This window comes from Dryobates pubescens, chromosome 13, assembly GCF_014839835.1.
Source record: "Dryobates pubescens isolate bDryPub1 chromosome 13, bDryPub1.pri, whole genome shotgun sequence".
NCBI lineage: Eukaryota > Metazoa > Chordata > Aves > Piciformes > Picidae > Dryobates > Dryobates pubescens.
The window spans coordinates 28,393,490-28,414,560 of record NC_071624.1 but is presented as its reverse complement, the minus strand read 5'-3'; the positions used below and the strand labels follow the sequence as shown (position 1 = coordinate 28,414,560).

Sequence of the window (21,071 nt, the reverse complement as noted above, 5' to 3'; positions counted from 1 at the left end):
CTCTGAGTGTGTTTGCTCTTCTGTAAGGCAGTTCTGATGGTCACAGATGGGCAGCTTGGTTTCTTTAATCAACTTCAGGGCTGAGAGCTTCTGTCTGGTGTCAAGTGGTCATGGTTGCTGCTGCCTGAATTGCAAAGAGATGGCCCTGCCACGTGTGTCCCCTGAAACCCAGCACAGCAGCCAAGAAGGGACCTCATCATCCTTATCCAGGCAGGACTTGTGCACCCCTGCCTTCGTGCTCCAGCAGCAATGTCCATGGGTGTGCAGCACAGGATGGCCTTTGGTGAAATGCTCCATCCTGGAAGCACCTTGACCATCAGTGGAGTTTCTTTTTCCTCCTTCCTACACAGCTTTAGCATAGTGCCTTATGACTTGCCAAGCAGGGAGCTGCTCTGGGGTCTGAGCATCCTGTGGGTCTGATGGCAATCACAGAGTCAATAAGGTTGGAAAAGACCTCAAAGATCATCAAGTCCAACCTGTCACCACAGACCTCATGACTACTAAACCATGGCACCAAGTGCCGCATCCAATCCCCTTTTGAATACCTCCAGGGACAGTGACTCCACCACCTCCCTGGGCAGCACATTCCAATGACTAACAACTCTCTCTGGGAAGAACTTTCTTCTCACCTTGAGCCTAAACCTCCCCTGGCACAGCTTGAGACTGTGTCCTCTTGTTCTGGTGCTGGTTGCCTGGGAGAAGAGACCAACCCCCTCCTGGCTACAGCTTCCCTTCAGGTAGCTGTAGAGAGCAATGAGGTCTCCCCTGAGCCTCCTCTTCTCCAAGCTAAACAACCCCAGCTCCCTCAGCCTCTCCTCACAGGGCTGTGCTCGAGGCCTCTCCCCAGCCTCGTTGCCCTTCTCTGGACACGTTCAAGTGTCTCAATGTCCTTCTTAAACTGAGGGGCCCTGAACTGGACACACCTGACCTGGTGTCCCTCTTTTGTCTTTGCAGGAAGGAGACTCCCTCGGGGCCATGGAGAAGCTCTGCCGGCAGCTCACCTACCACCTCAGCCCCCACTCGCAGTGGAGACGCCAGGGCATCATGAAGAGGAAGCCTCAGTCCTGGTGAGTCCTGGTCTCTTCTCCCAGGCAACCTGTGATGGAAGAAGAGGACACAGGCTGCTCCAGGGGAGGTTTGGGCTGGATGTTAGGAGGAAATTCTTCCCAGAAAGAGAGATTGGCCATTGGAATGTGCTGCCCTGGGTGGTGGTGGAGTCACCATCACTGGAGTGTTTAAAAAGAGCCTGGATGAGGCACCCAGTGCCATGGTTTGGTTAGATACTGTTGGGTGATAGGTTGGACTTGATGATCTCAAAGGGCTTTTCCAACCTGGTTAATTCTGTATTCTGAGTCAGCTTTCAGAAGCCACTGTCACCCTGCTGGGTTACCCTCCCCTCCCTGGTCCATGCATCCTTGGTGCCAGTCACAGGCTCAGGGGGGCAGGAAGGGCCTCTTTGCATGCTGCTTTTGGCCATGCTGTGCAAGCGTGGGCGCTGGTGGGAGCTGCCTCTTGCCCATCTGCAGCAACCACAGTGAAGGAAAGTGCGTAAAACCATTAGCCAGGGCTGCAGGGGAGCTGGGAGGACAAGACCCTCTCCAACCTCCAGCATCCTTAGCTGTCTCCTCTCTCTCCAGTGTTTCCCCCCATGTGTGGCTGTGTTCCCAGCTTGCTTCCTGCTCACCCAGAGGTGTTTTCATCCTTTCCCATTTTCCTTTCCCAATGTGTATCCCAGTTGCAGAGCAGCACAGTAGTGCCCAGGCAGGGGGACCAGGCTGGAAAAACCTGAACTATCCATCCTCCAAGCTCCCCCATGCTGGCCTTTGGAGACCAGGAGACAAACTGCTCTGAGGCATCCTAATTAGCTGGCAATTAACATACAGGCACGTGGCACCATGCACACCACGGCTGGCAGCACATTTGCATGAAGGGAACTGTTTGGATAAAGATCTGGAGTAAACAGTAAATTTGGAGTAGAAATATGGGAGTGAATGACCCTGGTCCCCTCTTTGCCTGGGTCCTCAGCAAAGCATCCTGGCTGCCAACACCTTGGATCTGAGGAGCTGAGGAACCCACAGGTGAGGCTGATGGGAATGAAAAGGAGCCCTTGGTGTCCATGGGGTTGTGCTTTATATATATATATATTTTATTCATTGTGTTTAAGGAAGTGAGAAATACAAAAGAAGCTGCCATCTGGCAGAGTCAGGATCAGGATCCAAGTGCTGGCTCGTGGTCCCAAGAGAGTTTTGGTTGATGTTGTAGTAGATGTTGTTTGTAGCCATAGGGGAGATTAATCTAGTGAGAAAAACCAAAACCTTGACCTGAAACGCGAGGAAGAGGGAAGTAAAATACACCCAGGAGGAAAACAGACACAGTCACACAATCATAGGATGGTCTGGGTTGGAAGGGACCTCCCAAAGTCATCCAGTCCAACCCCCTCTGCAGTCAGCAGGGGCATCCTCAACTAGATCAGGCTGCCCAGAGCATTGTTGAGCCTAACCTTGAACCTCTCCCAGGGGTGGTGCCTCAACTACCTCCTCCGGCAACCTGTTCCAGTGTTGCACCACCCTCATGGTAAAGAGCTTGTTCCTAGCAGCCAGTCTAAATCTACTCTTTAGCTTGCAAGACACAAGGGAATGGAGGGTGGCATGGCCCAACAGGATCAGGACCACGTCTCCTGGAGATCTGGCTCAGGATCCTTGCACCATGTCATCCACAGAGACCCCAAAGTGGAGGAGCACCTCGGTGCCACGGCAGTGGTAACTCCACTTCTGTGTGTGGAGGGTTTTTAAGGAGCATTGAGCTCCAATACCCTCGGGGGTGTTTCTTAATTAGAGTAGGAAATGCACACCCCTTGCCAGCCCATCAGGGCATTATTGAAGCTGCTCCGATGTTGCAGTGGGGAGCTCTTTGCAGCCCCCAAAGACAAGAAGTTCTTGAAAGTGAACAAAACAACAGCAAAAAACCCAAACTTCAAGCAGCTCTTCGTGCCGTTCTGCCTTTAATTACCGCCCCCTGTCCTTAATTATCCACTGGGAGTGGCTGTGCAAGCACAGCCATGTGCCAGAGATCTGCAAGGCTCCATCTCGCAGCCTGCTGCAGCGTTTGCCTTTCCTTGGGAGAGCTGGGACATAGCTGAGGTTTTTCACAGTGTGAGTAGCAGGGGTGAGGGTTTGGCCATAAACGAGCCCTGACCACACAGCAGCGACCCCAGGGGATGGGAACAGGCAGGCTGCTGGCCCTGCCCCGTCGAGGGTTTGTAGGATGGGATTTGCCAGGGCTGCTGCAGAGGGGGAGGTGATGGATTTCCCTTTCCCTCATCTCCTTCTCCCTGCAGTGCCAACCTTGTAATGTCCACCAGGCAAATAATGCTTCCTTAAGCCGTTTCATCCTCTTTGATCTCTTTGTTTGTTTTCATTTTGTTTCTTTCCCGTTGGAGAAGAAGTCTTCTGACTTTCCTCCAAGGCAACTTTGGGGTTAGAAAAGGACAATTCGGAGTCAGCCCCTAGATTAGCTCCAGGGAGACCTAATAGTGGCCTTCCAGTACCTGAAATGGGACCTGCAGGAAAGCTGTGGAGGGAATTTTTACACGGGCTTGTAGTGATAAGATGAGGGGCAGTGGCTTTGAGCTGGAAGAGGGGAGATTTAGACTGGAAATTAGGGGGGAAAAAATTACAGTGAGGGTGGTGAGACAGTGGAACAGGTTGCCTAGGGAGGCTGTGGGTGTCCCCTCCCTGGAAGAGTTCATGACCAGGTTGGATGGGGCCTTGAGGAACCTGATCTAGTGGAAGGTGTCCCTCCATAGGCAGGGGGATTGGAACTAGGTGATCTTTAAGTTCCCTTCCAGCTCTATGATTGTGTTGCAAGCTGCCTGGAGGATCCTGCCCTGGGAAGCATGTGACCCCGTGCTTTGGATGTGCAAACCTGCCCCCTTGTCTCCTGCATGGTGATTCTAGACCTTGCAGTGGATATTTCAGCTTTGTCCCTGGTTCCCTATTGATAATTAGGGATTACAGCACAAGGCAGGGCTGGTGGAAGCCATCACGAGGAGCTCCCAGTCCAGAGATGCAGAATTACTGGAAAATACTTTGCTAATTAGAACTCTTTGTCTTTGGGATGCTTTGTGCTCCTGGGCCCTGTTTGCCAGAGACACACTCGTTAGCACACTGACTCTTAATGAGCAGATACACACACACTGCCCTCCGTGCCAGGGCTTCATTAGGAGGCATCATTCCTCCAGGCTCACTCTTGCTACCATCTCCCAATGCTCCTGGTGCAGTCCCTTGCAGCTGGGTTAGACATGCTGGAAGGGTTTGGGAAGGACCTGGAGCTCAGTTAGCCCTCCAGTCAGGAGTGGTGGGGAGTGCATTTGTAGGAGGTGGATGTGTCAGTGCAGTGCTGATCCCTCTCTCTGATGAAAACATTTCCAGAGTTGTGGGATCAAGTGGGTCTCAGACTAGTGGGATGCTCTTCTCTTCTTGCTCAGGGGTGGTGGCCCCTGGATGTCATTGCATTGCCTCCTCAGATGCCCACAGTCCCAATTTTAGTGAGATAGCTTCCCCCCCTTCTCTAAATGCCTGTTGGCATTTCCACTGGGCAGTGGGGGCAGCCACAAGCAGTAGGGTGGATCAGTTCCTCCTGCACCAGCCCATCCAGGCCCACCTGGTACCTCTGCTGAGCTCTCACTGGCATGAGGTGTGAGACCCCACAGATGGACACAGCTTGACCAAGCACTGAGCAAAGCCAATCAGCCTCACCAGCAATGTGGCAAATAGCTGCAAGGGGAAATGGCTTTTCTTCATTCCCCAAGTGCTGTGCTCGCGCCAGGTGATGGTCAGAAGCAGAGCAGCCAGAGCAGGAGGATGGGGACAGGTGCCTGGCTGAGCTGGAAGTGATTTTTCCAGTTGGTTGTGCTTCAGCCAGGCAACCTGCAGGCAACCTGCTGTGCAGGCAGGGAGGGAGGCTGGGAGCTTTCTGTTTCCATCTCACCCCAGGCATCACAGTCAGAGTGTGCCTGGAAAGAGCCAAATTGAGGGAGAAACTCTCAGCGTTGGCTGTCCCCTGCTGCCTGGCACTGGAGCACCCAAACCTCTGCCAAATGACCTTATTAATTTTAAATTATTTAATTTTTTTTTTGCATAGTGGAAATCTGTCTGTCTCTCACTTGCTCTCTCCCTCTCTGTGCCTCCCTCTGAATCCCATATAGCTATATTAAACTTCCAGGATAAAACCCAATGTTTTGCCTGGAAGGGTAGCCAATAGCAGGAGGGTGAAACCAGCCTGCTAAAGTAATTTGTAGGTCTCTGGCTCTGCCTAGGGACGTGATTGCAGTCCAGTGTTTAGCTAGCAAGAGTTGACTTAGATCCTGGAATCTCCCTGCTCCTCCTGCTGCCAAGTGCTGGCCTTCAGCATCACGAAAGCAGAACAGGCAATCAGAGCTCCCCGCGTCCAGAACTGCTTTGGAGCATGGGCTTGTGCACTCTGTGGGGAGGGAGGAGGTGGGCTTGCAGGGTCTGTGCCATCCCTGAAGAGTCATGGCCAGGACATTGCCTTTGTTTGCTGCCTGTGTGGCTGCTGTGCCCAGGAGCGATAGTGAAGAGTCAGGGATGCAGCAGGGAGGGGATGGAGAGGCGGTGCCTGGCCCACACTGGGCTGAGCAGTGGGCAGTGTCTGCAGGAGCATCGATTATTCCTGTTGTAACTCCACATTTTCCATCAGGTAAAACCTCTTTTTCAGATAGGGGAAGTTTGGCAGACTTGCCCAAGACAGCAAAGGGCAATGAAGGGTCTGGAGAAGAAGTCTTATGAGGAGTGGCCGAGGGAACTGAAGTTGTGTACCCTGGAGAAGAAGATGCTGAGGGGAAAACTTCTCCCTCTCTACATCAGGTTGTAGTGAGGTGAGGGTCAGTCTCTTCTCCCAGTGAACAAGCAATAGGACAAGAGGAAATGACCTGAATTTGTGCCAGAAAGGTCTGGATTGGATGTTAGGGGAAACTTCTTTCCTGCAGGAGTGGTCAGGCGTTGGAGGGGGCTGCCCAGGGAGGTGCTGGAGTCACCATGTTTGTAAAAGCATAGAATTGTTTTGGTTGGAAAAGACCTCTCAGGTCCAACCATCAACCCCACATGACCATGCCCACTAAACCATGTCCCAAAGTGCCCCATCTACAGGATTTTTGAACACAGTGACTCCACCACCTCCCTGGGCAGCCAGTTCCAACACTTGACCAATGCCTAGCTGCAGGCTGGATGTTCTCTGTCACACTCAACAGCCAGGTACAGAGACCTGTTAAAACAGAAGGGTGTTTGGATTTAGTGATGAGGTTAAGCAGCCTTATTTTGCTGGCAGGAATGATCTTTTCACATCCCACTGCTCATTTCATCAGGGGCACAAAACATTTCTGTCCTGGAGGAATGCTGATTTTTGCCTACTTGCTTGCAGTGCCTGCTTGCATTTCTTTACAGAGCCCTTGTAAAGCAAAAAAAAAAGCCAACAAAAACCCCCAAAACAAACCCCAGGGTAGGGGGAAGCCCAGTGCATGAATAATGTGCCCTTCCTTTTGACAACAGAAAGAGAATGAATGTCGATGAAAATCCTCCTCTGCCGCCGACAGCTCGTGGGCGAGCAGTAGGAGAAGTTGTAGCTCCTGCAACAAACAATCTCTTCAGAGCATCCAACACAAATCTGCTGGTGGTGGGAGGAGGCTGGAGCAAGAATTCTGCAGGCCCTTCACTGGAATCTCATCTGTGTGCATGTGTGTGTGCACAGCAGGCATGCTGGCAGCTGGAGAGGAGCAGAGAATTTGTGAGCTGGAGCCCTTTGGGATCCACGAGTGGGTGATCTCCCCTGTGTCAATGAGACTTTATTCTGCCCTGTGTTAGGTGGCTGTCCACGAGCAGCAAAGTGCTTTCCAGCACATGGAGCAAAACCCAGCCTGAGGTACTGCCTGGTGCTGTGATTTTGGGGGGATGCTGCAAATCCCTTCACCTGTGCAGGGGGAGCAGGTGGTTTCCAGACCCCTCTGCACGGCTCTCGTTTTGCTGTTTGGAGAGGTTATCCCTCACAGCTACGGCATCGAGGCCGGGCTGTGGCTCCTTCCTGTGTGCCAGCAGAGCTGCTGGGCCAGCCCTGCCACACCTTGCTGGCTCAGGGGGAGCTGGTGTTAGCAAGGACCTACTTTTGAAGCTGTTTGAGCTAAACTGTGAATAATGCATGGCCACTGAAACGGCAGCCGGGTGCGTGGCATGGGGCAAGCTGTCACCTTGGAAGGGGCTTAAGCTTTTCCATTGACTCACTCTGTAAAGTGAGCTCTCAACCTGCTTGTTGCCCTCTGCAAGCTGTCTGGGTTGCTTAAAACAATTAACCCAAACGAGGGAGTACCACTGCTTTCCCCCACTGATGAATATTGACCCTGGCAGAGGCTTGAATTGCTTTTGTTGCTTCCTCATTGAGCAAACGAAGTGACAGCCAGAAGCACCAGAAAATATCCTGCAGCAGATAAAAAACCCCCAGGGCTGGGATGAGGTGATAGCAGCAGCAGCAGCAAACCTCCCTTCCTGTGGCCTGGCTTTTCTGAGCTTGCTCACACCCTTCAAGCTGTGCCGTGGGTTTGAAAGCTTCAGGTAGTCAAAGACACTACCTGGGATTTAAAGCCTCCATTTCCAGCCACTCTCCACCTCCTCCTTCCCTCCCTGCAACTGCTCTAAGGGATAATCCAGTGGTTTTCCTCCCCGTGGAGGAGTGGTGGGTTGAAGTTCCCCCCTCTCCCCCAACATTAACTTTGCCAGCCCAACTCAGTTAGAAGCAAATGAAGCTGTGCATCCATCCTGCCTCTTTGATTTTTAGGTGCTTGCAGTCCCATGAACATGTTTTCTAGCCTCATGCTTGATTAGAAGAGGCCTTTTGACTGTGAAAAGTGTGATCTTCTTAATTTCTCTTTTTAAGCAACTGCTCCTCCACTTCCCCTGCTCCTGGGGGGAGTGGAAATTAGATTTGCCTTTGACACATGGCAGAGATTCTTTAAATCCATCCTCCCAGCTTGGATGGTGGAGCAGGGAGTCAACCAGCAGAAATTGTTATTAAATCAGCTGGTGAAATAATGAAGCCACACACACTTGTGCTTCCTCCTGGCTTTGGAAGCCCTCCAATCACCCTGTGATTATTTCTCTTGTCTAAACCAGCTACTGCCTTGCTTATTTTATGTGGGGGGGTTTTTTTCAGCTGGTGAGGGGCAGTTTGGTTCCTTGCCCAGGCCCAGGCTTCTCTCCTGCCACCAAGCAAGAAAAGCATCTCTCCTCCACACAGCAGTGCCCAGCTCATTACCAACCAGCCTCAATGTGGCTGTCACCTCTGGCTATATTTCCCAATTAGGAGGCTCAAGCTTCATGGGAAGCTTTGATAGAACCTTTTAAATTTCTTTTTCCCCAAGCCCTTTCACGTGGTGCATCGTTAGCAGGGGTAAAGGAAGGTGTTTAGTGAGCTCATCCATCACTTGGGCTCGGGGCTCTGACTCGCTGTTGAGGTCGAGTTTCCACCTCCCACGCTTGCTGCTGCTCTCTTTGAATGAAAGCAACGATCTAAAATAGTGGTGCAAAGGAGGACGGCGATAGAAGCACTGGAGGCACCACTGCTCCTTGCTGCCACGGGGAGGAGAAGGGCTGGACCAAGGTGATCAGCACAAAGGGTGCTGGCATCGAGCATTTTGAAGGGGCACTGAGGTACTTGGGCTGGGGCTGGGTTGTTTCTTTTCTCTTGTGTGCTGCTGTGGGGCTGCCAGGAGTGGAGAGGGTTGGGCTGCAGAAAGCTGTGAGCCCTGCATGAGAAGATGTGAGCAGCAAAGTGCAGGACCCAGCAGAGCTGTGCTGAAGTGTGCCAGCAGCCTGCATGGCTGGAACTTTCCTGGACAGACTCTTGCAGCTCAGGCCTAGTTAATGCAGCTCTGGTTGCTCATAACCAGACATTTCCATCTGTCCCCCATGAGCCCAGCCCTGAGGTCCCTGCTCACCCCATGAGTGACCCAGACACAGGCTTGACTCATCCCTTCCAGTCTGACACTTCATCATTGGGCATGGTGTAGTCCCTTAGTTGATGGAGTAGAGAAAAAAAAACCCCTTTGGCCACTGGCCAAGCATCCTGCCAGCGCTCAGGAAAGCACAGAAGGATCTTTTGCATCTCAAAAGGGGCTGGTTGGCACCTTCAGGAAAAGAGAGACCAAACCACAGAGTGCAGTCCCTGCCCGTGTTCAGTTCTCAGCTTTGGGTTTGCCTGTCTCACTGACACCCAGCAGCCTGTGTTTTGACACATCTCAGTCCCTGAGAAATGGGACATTCAGCCCCAGGACTGCTTGCTTTTGTCTAGCAACGTGTAGCCCAGGGTGGCAATATGCTCTTCCAGGTGTTTCACCCTCCCCTTGTCCATGGGTAGCACCAGGCTGTGGAGGGGGGGTTTGGAAGGAAGCCATCCTCGTGTGCTGGCCTCCCTGTGTGCTCAGTCTCACCTGAGGATTACTCCTCAGCAGCATCTTGGCTAAGAGGGAAGCCCATCTGGGTTAGTCAGCTATTGAGTCATGCTGGCCACTGAGGACTAAAATGTGGCTCATTCTTCTGAAGATGGAGAGCTGGAGACCTGGGGGGAAAGCAAATAAAATGTGTGTTCCCTGACTATAGGCAAATTCTGACCTTGGGAAGCTTTGTTGCTGGGCTGACTTCGCCAGCATCGCTCCTTCCCCTCTGACAGCCAGCTTGGAGCCTCACCACTGATGGGTACAGAAAACAGAGACAAGGATAAAAGGGTTTCACTGGAAAGCTGACAGGGAGAGGGTGCTTGGCTTGTGGTTTTACTGATACAACTGCTAACTGCCTGACTTTGAGCAGAAAGGCAAGGAGGTTGCACAGCCAGCCAGGGAAACTTCAGGGAAGGCTCTCTGTGGTTTTCCTGCTTGTCCAGCAGAATGAGCAGTGCCGCAGGGACTGGGGGGGCACCGGGCAGTGCTGCTCTTGTGCCGTGCAGAGCAGCTATCAAATGACTCCTCTCTTCTGCCCAGCTGGGAAGGCAGTCTTGGCAGCCAGCTTCACCCCCAGGAGTAGCTTGATTTTTCCTCTCTCTGGAGGAAATGAAGGCTGAAATCCCCAGCATCAGCAGGGGGGAGAATCGGCCAGAAGCAGTCAAAGTGCTGGGGGGAGGAGGTTTTCTCGGGGTGAGAAATGACACTAGGCATTGGCTCTTCTCTTTTGGCAGCCCCAGAAGCGGCAGCAGCTGCTTTCTGCAGACCCTGGGCTCGTGGAAAGGATCTATTAAAATGAAATAGGATTGTGAATGGGTAGCAAAGCTCCACGAGAAACCTTTATTTGCATCCTATGGGAAGCATCCTATGGGAAGCAAATAAAGCACGGTCAATCCCCCTGCTCCGAGGAGCAACTTTCTGCTCTGCTTAGAAAGCAAGGCAGGCAGGGCTGGTATTAAATCTCCTCATTGGAACAGAATATGAAAAAGCCCCCCCAAAACCCCATCCCTTTTGAAGACACGAGCGGGGAATTAGTAGCGGATCAGGTTGTATCCTGTTATTCCTCATCCGATGAAAGCTGAGGTTACAATGCTTGCTCTGTTCCGCTGTGCTGAGCGGGACCCATTCTGCCCTGCGTGCCTTAATGGGAAGCAGATTGCACCTCCCGGCGCTGGGAGGGCCCCGGGAAGCCGTCACACACCGCTCAAGTCTCATTAGCTTGACAGTGCTTAGCCCCCTGGGATCTCTCTCATCCCTCCCTGGGCGCCATGTGCCCTTGCAGGGAGGCAGGATGGGGACAGTGCAAGGGTTTCTTGACCAGCAGGATGCTTAGTTATAGAAAATCACACAGAGCAGAGCTTTGTCTGGCTTGATGGTTGTGCACATTGCAATTAAAAGCCAAGTGAAAGGAGTTCACCATGGCTGTCTCAGTTTGCCCAGCTCCCCTTCATCTGGCCTTGGGTTCCTCTTGCAGCTGAGACCTTCTCGCTGTGCAGCTCCTCCTGACATAAGTGCTTGAGTGTCCTTTGTGCTGTGCCCCCAGTGAGAGCTGGAGGAAGCTCCTGAGTCCCTCCACATGGTTGGGGGACACCAATCCCATTGCAGGCTTGTCCATCCCCCACACTGGGTGGGGGAAGTGATGTGTGCCCCCCCAAAATCCAGCTGTTTGAAGTGTATCTGCAGTCAGGCTGTCACAGAAGTCAGTCATTTCCCTTTGATCCACCTATGGGAGCACCAGGACTGGTTTGAGGTTCATCACTGCATACCAGAAGTGTCAGGATGGCAGCAGGAAAGGCAGGAGCTTGCTTTGAAATGGAGGATGTGCCAAGGACTGGGGGGCAAGGGCGAAACAAAGAGGTGATAGCAGCTTTCAGCCCTGAAGAAAACATCTCCCCAGAGAGTGTGAGGGACATGCAGGGACCCCAAGAGCTGGGCTGGCAGCTGCCTCTTGTGCTCTGGCTCTCATCAGAGCAACCCAGGCAAGAGAGGACCTCTGCCTGCCTAAACTCTTCCAAATGTGATCTGTGCTCCAAGAAAATAAACAGTTTAGGGAAAGCAAAGCCCCAGGCACACACTTTGGCAGCTGATCACTCCCTAATTGCAGGAAAAGCAGTGGGGAAAGGGTTGGGGGATTTTTTTTCTTCTTCTTTGGGCTGGTTTCTGATGAGAAAACTGGGCTGGAGAATCAGCTCTGAAGCTTCTCTCCCCTCCCCCAGTCCCTCAGCAAAAATCCTGACTTCTTCCCCTTTGTATTAATGAAATTCAACTTATTTCAAGGAACAGGAAACACCAAACGGCCTCTGCAAAGCATGGACCTCAAGCCTTCAGCCAAAGCTGGTTTGGTTTGATACCTGCAGTTCTCTGTAACCTTCTCTTGGGCTTTTTGTTGTTGTCTGCAGCACCAGGGGCAGGTTCAAGGGCTGGGAAAGGCTTTTGGTGTGCGGAAGTAAACTGGAGCTGATGCCCCTCTAGCTGCCTTGCTTGACTCTGCCTCTTTCCCTCACCCCAAAGCTCCCTGAGCCTGAAAGGGATGAAGATAATTAACAACAGCCCCTTTCATCTGTAAATAGACAAGATGTGTCAAAACTCATTTGTTTTCCTCTAAAATTCGTGGCAAGGGGGACAGCAAGGATGCAGCCATGCCCTACCCCCCCACATGGGGGTCACATCCAGCCTGCCGGCAGGATCCCTCCGTGCAACAGTAAGACAAAGCAGTGACAAAAAGCAAAGGGAGAGGCTGAAGTGAAGGATTTCACACACCCAGCCCTCCCAGTTTTGCAGAAGGGGCTGGAGCCCCAGCCAGCCCTGCCTTGCTGTGCTCTTCCCACCCCCATGGGTCTCCTATCCCTCACCATCTGCCTTTCCTCCTCTCCACACCACTTTCCTTTTTCCTTCTCTTCCTTTCAGTTCACCACTTTGGAACTGGTTTTAACTTATTGGCAGCAAGGTGTATGTTTTCATGAGCACTTTATTAGGGATTTCCCTTCCTGTGGCCTCTTTCCTTTGGACACTGAGAACTACAGCCCAAATCAAAGGGCTTTTTTTTGTAGTCAAACCAGAGCACATCAGCTTCTTCTCTCTCTAGTCATAGAATCAGTAAGGTGTGCCATGTCCAATCCCCTCCTGAACACCTCCAAGGATGGGGACTCCACCACCTCCCTGGGCAGCACATTCCAGTGGCCAACAACTCTCTCTGTGAAGAACTTTCTCCTCACCTCCAGCCTAAACTTTTCCTGGTGTGGCTTGAGACTGTGTCCTCTTGTTCTGGTGTTGGTTGTCCGGGGCAAGAGGCCAACCCCCTCCTGGCTACAACCTCCCTTCAGGTAGCTGGCAGGGGGTCAGCAGCTCTTCCAATGGTTACTTGAGTATTTTTAATATACTCAATCTAGAGGAGGGCCACAAAGATGATCAGAGGGCTGGAACATCTCTCACACAGGGGCAAGCTGAGGGAGTTGTAGAAGAGAAGGCTCCAGGGAGACCTTCCAGTGGCCTTCCAGCACCTGAAGGGGGCTACAGGAGAGCCTTAATTTTTTTAAGGGTACATGGGGGTAGGACAAGAGGCAATGGTTTTAAACAGCAGCAGTGCAGATTTAGATTAGCCATCAGGAGGAAATTCTTCACCATGAGGGTAATAAGACTCTGGTTGCCCAGAGAAGCTGTGGACACCTCATCCCTGGAAGTGTTTCAAACCAGGTTGGATTTGAGCAGCCTGGCCCAGTGGGAGGTGTCCCTGCCCATGGCAGGGGGTTTGCAACTGGATGATGTTTCAGCTCAAACCATTCTATGATTCTACGACAAAAATCCTTTTCCAAGAGTCTTTTAAACCTTTTCTTTGCCCCCTGCTATTTTTCTCCTGTGTTAGAATGTAACAAACCCATTGTTTATTTGATTGCAAACTATTGTTTGCTTTAAGGCAAATTTGAACAGTTCCTTATTCTGCTCTGACTCTCTTCCAGAAGGTCATTTACAGAAGCAACAATCCCAACATGTTGTTTTCTTTTAAGCTGTTGGTAGTTTTGTTGCCTTTTTGTGTGTCCCCCCACACCCCCCTTCTGCTGGCACTTGTGCAAATTGCCTTTTCTGCAAATGCTTGTTATTAGTGGGGAGTTAGCTGTGGTTCCTCATTAGGCTGGAGCAGGGTTCATTGGAAAGCTTCCAGCATGGTTTCTCTGTAGGAATCATAGACTCAATAAGGTTGGAAGAGACTTCAAAGATCATCGAGTCCAACCTGTCACCCAAGACCTCATGACTACCAAACCATAGCACCAAGTGCCACATCCAATCCCCTCTCGAGCACCTCCAGGCATGGGGACTCCACCACCTCCCTGGGCAACACATTCCAACTGCTAACAACTCTCTCTGTGAAGAATTTTCTCCTCACCTCCAGTCTAAACCTCCCCTGGTGCAGCTTGAGACTGTGTCCTCTTGTTCTGGTGCTGGTTGCCTGGGAGAAGAGACCAACCCCCACCTGGCTACAACCTCCCTTCAGGTAGTTGTAGAGAGCAATAAGGTCTCCCCTGAGCCTCCTCTTCTGCAGGCTAAACAACCCCAGCTCCCTCAGCCTCTCCTTGTAGGGCTGATGCTTGAGGCCTCTCCCCAGCCTCCTTGCCCTTCTCTGGATGAGAAAATGCAGGTTTCTTAAGAGTGAAATTTGTCATGAGAAGGAGGATATAAACACGTTTCATTTGGGGGAGGCAGAGAGATGGTGCACTCCATCAGCAGGGTATTTACATAGCCAGTGAGTTAACTGCAGTTGGAATTAGAGCAAAGCATCCTGGTGGGGCCCAACTGCTTTATTTTTAGTGTTTTGTTTAGCAGGAAATTAAAAACAAGCTGGAGAGGGAAAAAATTTCCCTGTGCATGTAACACATAAGTGGTGGTTTTCATGCAGAGCAAAGAGACCATCACTTCACTGAGGACTTGATTTCAGCCTCCTCAAGCCCAGCACCGTGACGAGGAGCTGGCTGTGCAGCATGCAAACAAGAGCAGGTCTCCTGCTTTAATTATCCCTGCTGGAGACATTTATCAAGTTGCTTCTTTGGATAACAATACTTCCATTTCCAAGAAGCTCGTTGCTTTTAAAGCTTTAATTGGGGCCTTTTAGTCAACACCACAGAGACGGCGTGGAATTATGACACAGCAGGAATCTTGTGGGTGCAAGCCTGGTGAAAGCTGCAGGGATGGACACTTTGCTGCTGGAGCCTGGCCATGAGAAGGAGCTGGTTTGGCCCATCCCAGAGGTTTTGTTTGTCTGAACCTTACCCCTGGAGATTCTTTAGGGGGTTACCATTGTAGGACTTCATCAGATATCCACCAAGGGCAGCTGCTTCTATAGGAGCTTGGCTCTTGCAGTCCAGAGTCCCAGAACTTGGATCCACATGAACTTTCCTTGAGTTCCTGTGTAATGGATCTGTGATTTCCACTTGGCCAATGTTAATGTCTTGAGTTTGTGTGGTTTGGGCTGAAAAGAAAACCATGGCACGTTTCCACACACCTTTCCCCACCATTTACATTCATTTTAAGAACAACTTTGATGTGTTCAGTTCCTTGACTGATGTTTTTCTCCTCAGCCTCCAAAATTAGTGCAGCCTTTGCATTTTCCACACCTCATATGCCCATGAGAGATGGTGAGAAGCCCCAGCCCCTACCTGCAGTTTCGGCCCAAGCTGCCAGACCTTCATTGCCTTGGGTTTCCCATCTCCTCTGTGCTAGCACAAGATGGAAGCACATCAGCCTTAGAGAGGGACTAAACACCACCTTGCCAAATTGCTCAACACAATTTCTGTCCTTTATTTCCTTTCCTCAGAAAGATTCTCTAGGGTAAAATTGGAGACATTCTGGGAGATATTAAAGTAAATCAATCTACCCAGCCCCAAACAGAGATTCTTTCCTTTCCTTCTCCTCTCCTTCTCCTCTCCTTCTCCTCTCCTTCTCCTCTCCTCTATGCTCTTGTTCTCCCCAGAGAGGTGCTGCACCCAAAAATATCCAATTCCTTCCTCCACATGCACATTAGTTTGAAGATGAGGATGTTTAGGTGCGTTTAGAGCCCTCTCTCGGTCTTTAGAGTCTGAACACAACTGTCCAAGGCTCTCAGATAGCTCCACCTGTGTGACATACCCAGCAGAAGGGCCAAGGGCTGTGCCACAAGTATGATATCCTAGGCACAGTGACATCTCACTCCTTCACCACAGCAGGGATTAGACAGCTTCCTGTCCCCTGCAAGGTGGGAACTAATCATCTGCAAGGTGCAGTTTGTGGGCTGTGTCCCTCCTGATCTGTTTTGGGCACCAAGGGCTGGGTGACACTGCTCTCTAGTGGAGGGCTCTTCATCAAAGGGGTTGAGATGAAGGAGGCTGCTGGTGGAAAGGGTCAGCACCAATCCAGGAATAGAAATGACTTCTTTGTGTCACAGGTTTCTAGAGTTTAAAACATATCCATGCAAACATTACACAGGCATGGAGTAATGTAGTAAAGAAATGTAAATAAAAGATGCTTGGCTTTCTCTCACCATGATGGGGAGGAGATATTGATCTCCAAGAGCATTCTGATGCCAGTGGTCCTTCCACTACCACAGCATGGCCAAAGCCATAAGCCCTGTGTCAGTTCTCCTGGTGCAGAGGATGCTCTTGGGTGCAGAGAGATTGCTCTTCCCATCAGATCAGCAAATCCCCCCTGCACTTACCAAGCTCTGTGCCTGGAATAGAGGAGGAACAGGCCTGTGGAGCTTGGTGTGGAGCCAAAGCAAATTCAGTGGGGTTTGGGAAGGAAAGCCATGTAAACAAAGAACAGAGGAGGTATTGCTGCAAGCATCACACAGGCAAATTATCTGTTCCACTCTTTGTCATCATTTGCAGCAGGAGTGGGCACTTTGAAGAACCTATTTCATACTTATCTGTGATACCACCAGAATTTCAGGGCGAGTCTTTTATCTCAAGACTTTTTTTCCCCCCCATGATGACTCATTGCTCCTGTTGCTGACAGGATTTTCTCACCAGAGATATCATATGAATTTCTCACTGTAATTCTTCACTCTGTGGGGCTGCCTCCTCTTCATTTTTCTTGAGCTGTTCCTTTGCCCTCCAAGGAAGAAGCTCAACAGCCCAATTACCCTTGTTATTACATGAGACATCAGTGGCTCTTGTCCTGATTCGTGCAGTGCTTCAGAGTCAGGAGTGGAAACCAAGAGGAAATCCCTTTCTTTTAATTCTCTTTGATCTCAACATTAATGCTTGTGTCCATAGGAACATTTTCTGGCCTGATTCACAGCATGCAAAATAGCTTTTGGTTTAGCATGAGTGTGTACAAACCAGCATCGTGTCCAAGTGTTGGCAGGAGTTTAGTGCCTGGTAGCTACACATGGTCAAATCCAGCTGGGAGAAGTATCTGTGCCTCCCCCTATGGAACATCCTCAGAGAATGTGAGGGTGAAACCAAGTGGGTGTCACTGATCCTCCTCTAGAGCTTGTAGGGATTTGTTTAATGCTAAGATCTTCCTCCAGGGATTTGGGGCCATTCTGTGGCCAACTTTATGGCAGGGGTAGAAGTTTTTACAGCTGTTTGTTAGCATAATATCCTCCTCATTTCCATGAGATGGCTCAAAATAGCCACAGGACTGTTTTGATTAAATCATGGTTGGGGTTGGTTTGTTTCCCAAGGGACAGCTGGAGTGTAGGAAGGGCCATCCCCCAGCACAAGCACAGGGCAGAACTGCCCCAGGGGGTTGGGACATCTCCTCTGTCTTTGCACAGCACCAGGGTGAAAAGGATGTTTGTGCAAGATAATCAATCCGTTTCAGTAGGTATCAGCTAAATCCCTCTTAAGGGGAAAAGGATAGAGCCTCAGTGAGCAATTCTCTTCGACTTGCTGGCAGGGATTGTGTGCATGCTCCAAGGGGAAACACAAATGTGAAGCAATAGTGAAAGAGCTGCCCTGAAGTTATCCCCATGTCCCCTTTGTTAGCTTCTTAGGGTTTTGCTGAATTAGAGCCACAACAGAAGTCCCACAAGAAGGTAAATGAAGGGATGCAGGCAGCATCACTCCATGCAGGGGAAAAAACAAGGATCAACCCCTGGATGTTTCTTTTACCCATGCTATTAAATGGCTGTCACTTACTCACAAGGATACAGTTTGCTTTGTTTGACAGCACAGAGCCCTTCATCACCAGCTTTGGTGCTCAAAGACTGCAACACACAAGTAATTTAAGGGTTATTTTTTTTTCAGGTGGAAAGAGCTTGTTCCTGAGGCATAACCCTGGCCTCAGCCTCACTGCACCTCACTCACTGGGGCTGCTTCGAAAGAAAAATGAGGCAGTGGTACATATGGGAGAGAAGCAGCTGCCAACATATGAATATCAATTTTAAATGATAAAGATACTATTTGATTGGTTTCTTTCCCAGTGCTGCCAACAAAATTCCCAGGAGAGAGAAGCACTTCCCATTAACAGCTGTCTTTCTGCCCACATCCAGGTTAAATGTAAAGGGATAAGAATAGATCTTGGTAAATTACTGGGGGGGAGGAGAGGAGGGGGGGTGGGGAGGTGGTGTTTGAGGCTCCAGCTAACCACAACCTGCCACTAACAGAAGTGCCACCACAGCAGTGAAAAACAGCTCACAGCATGGGAAGTGTGTTGCGGGACCAGCTGTACAACATCTCCCCGTGCCGTGCAAGACCGATCGCAGCCACAGTGCGTGGGCACCGGAGGAGACACACTTGAGCATCTGCACAGCAGAGGTGGTGGGCTTGCTCAGCAGCTCAGCAAGGCAGCGTTGGTGCTGCCCTGCATCTTCAGCTAGAAAAACTACACAAGTGCTGAGCAGAGCCTCTCCCCCAGCTCAGGCACAAGCGTTTCCACAGCTGGCTGCTCTGGCGTGAGGCTCCCACATGTGCCAGCCCGGCAGATGAGCCGTGAGTGAGCTCCCCCGAGCTGACAGGAGCAATTAGCATGCATGAGGCTCTTTCCACCTCCTAATTCACTCAGAATAATTCATTAGCCAAAAGTCCTCAGCAGTGCTAGTCTGCTGACAGGTCCTATTGTAGATGTGTTCTTTGATTTGCTTTAGAAGAGAAAGTGACCTGTGAAGCTCCAGCCTAGCTCATGCTAATGAGCCTCTGTAGGGCCATCGTCAGAATTTATTTATTTATCTAAGGGTTTTCTCCACAGTGTTCATCTCCTCAGCAGCAAGACTGAAGACATATTAAAGGTCTGCCATGCTGGAAGTACAGGATCAAATCACTCAACCCTGGAGGTGTTGACCCTCCATTGGCTGTCTTGGGTTAAAGTCATTCTGGCTTGGTTCTGTCTTGGGATCTGTTTCTCGCTTGCAGCGCTGAGAGGACAAACAAGGGTCCGCCTGCTCAGACAGCCTCACAATCACCAGTGTGAGAAAGGTTACACCAGCACCAGCAATTCTTGTCCATCTAATCATTTTTTGCACCTTCCTAAGCAGCCAGATCACTTCTCTACTCCAGGGTTTTGCAGAGGTTATAGAAAAGACCTCTGCACTTTCTGACCGGTTTGTTTCACAGCATGGCTTAGATAGGAAGGGACCTTAGAGCTCATCTCCAACCATCTCACCAGGGGCAGGGATGCCTCTCAACTCGACTTCTCAAACTGCTTGTTTCTGGCCACCAACAGCCTGCCTCAAACTGTTTGTTTCTGGCCACTGACAGACAGCTTCCAACTGTCTCTCTGCCCCTAACTGCACAGACACACTCCTGGCCTCCACAGGAGAGATGGTTAGCTCCAGCTGAACATCCTACCTAAACAACTCACATTCTTGCCCCCTCCGAGAGCGCCCAGGGAGCCCAAAGCGATGCCACCAAGCAGAGACATTTCCCCCCCCAGACATTAATGCCCCTTTCTCCTTTTCTCCCCCTGCAGCTTGAAGGCTGTGCTCATGGGGAAGCCTCAGGACAACACGGTGGACTTGTCAGGCATCCCGCTGACGCTGAAGGACTTGGAGCGAGTCACCTCCTACCTGCAGCACAGCTCGGAGCACATCGACACGGTGGAGCTGTGCTTCACGGAGCTGACCGACGACATGCTGCTGCAGCTGCTGCCGGCCCTCTGCGTGCTGCCACACCTCACCACCCTCTCCCTCAACGGCAACAGGCTCACCAAAGCCATCCTACGGGACCTCACCGAAACCCTGAAGGACCCCAAGAAGTTCCCCAGTGTCACCTGGATCGACCTCGGCAACAATGTGGACATCTTCTCCTTGCCACAGCCCTTCTTGGTCAGCCTAAAGAGGCGGTGCCCCAAGCAAGGCAATCTGCCGACCATTCTGGAGTTTGGTGAGGGTCAGGTAAGCGATTTGGAGAGCCAAGACGGCCTGGCTGAGAGCCAGGAGGACCTGCGAGCTGGAGCAGGTGAGACTGACGACACAGACTTGCAGCAGACAGACAGAACAGACAAGGCTGGGGAGGTCCCCAGCTCAGAGCCGGGTGCTGTGACACCACAGACATGATGCCTGGCTCCGTGGCTGTTGGGCGGGTTGACTTCAAATGGAGACCTCATCGCTTGGAGGTCCTGGCAGAGGGTCGATTCACGGCATGGGATGCTTTGGGAGCCCAGACTGCTGCCTTCCTCCCTTACAGTGAATGTCAGCTTTCTTCTTGTCAAAGAACATCTCAAGGTGATCACATCCAATGCTTGTGTGTTATAAAAGCTGGCCAGGTGTGCTGTGCTTTATAACCTCTCAGAAATGTATCTCCAAGGTGGTGTAATGGAGGCCCTCAGAAAAGCACACAAGAGAAGAAAGGTGCTCAGGCTCTGCAGAGAAGAGCTCCATTTCCTTAGCTCTGGATCTAGTCAGCCCCCAGCTGCTGCCACACGTGGGGTGGACAGACAGTGGTCACCATAAGGAGGACTGTACACCTTCAATCCTTTCCAGTGCTGACTTCAGGAGTTGCTGATGGGTAGCTGATCAGCTGAGCCACAACAGCAGTCTGATCAGACACCAGCCAGGGATGCCTCTCTTGCTACCATGAGCCAGCCCGGAGGGAGAGCTTTGCTTTCCTAGTGCGAAGCTAAATCCCAGCCTGCAGCGTGCCTGGATGTTGCTCTCACTCTCCAGCCTTATCAAAATCTGGCTGACACGTGTGCCTGCCCAGTATTTATTCAGATGTAAACTCCAGTTTCCCACCAGCCATGCTGCTGTAGTAACTCCAGAGCTTTTCATGTGGCAACTGGAGCTTGCACCAGCAAAGCTGAGGGTATTCCGGCCAGTTTGGAGAGCCACCTGCGAAATCTGGAGGCAGGACTCAGCTCAGGCTCATTGCTGTTGCTGACAAAAGAGATCACAGTGATGAAGGCTTACAAAAGAAAACATAATCCTGGGATTCATCCCTGTACCACTGCCACTGAGCTGGGTGGACACAGCCAGCTGGGGATAGAAAGCCTCAGAAGGCTGCTGGGTCACTTGGCTGTGTCCATCCCTCCCGGACCAGAAGTGCTTTGTTTCTGAAATACTGCTTTGTGTTTTCCTAAGAGACCTGGATTTGATTTGACTTTTTGATGGCAAATTCGAGCATCCCAGAGCAGCAGCTCTGGAATGAGCACTTTGGCTTTTGAA

The 21,071-nt window shown here is 51.1% G+C and overlaps 1 protein-coding gene across 1 annotated transcript in view; it reads left to right on the top strand.

The window, feature by feature from the left end:
• Positions 1-20,324, top strand: part of LRRC75A (leucine rich repeat containing 75A) — a 76,433-nt gene extending 56,109 nt beyond the window's left edge. The window contains exons 3-4 of the mRNA XM_054167002.1: positions 955-1,067; positions 19,379-20,324. Of these exons, the coding sequence (XP_054022977.1) occupies positions 955-1,067; positions 19,379-19,964 (699 nt within the window). The 3' untranslated portion in view covers positions 19,965-20,324. The remainder of the gene's footprint in view (positions 1-954; positions 1,068-19,378) is intronic.
• Positions 20,325-21,071: the final 747 nt, after the last annotated feature.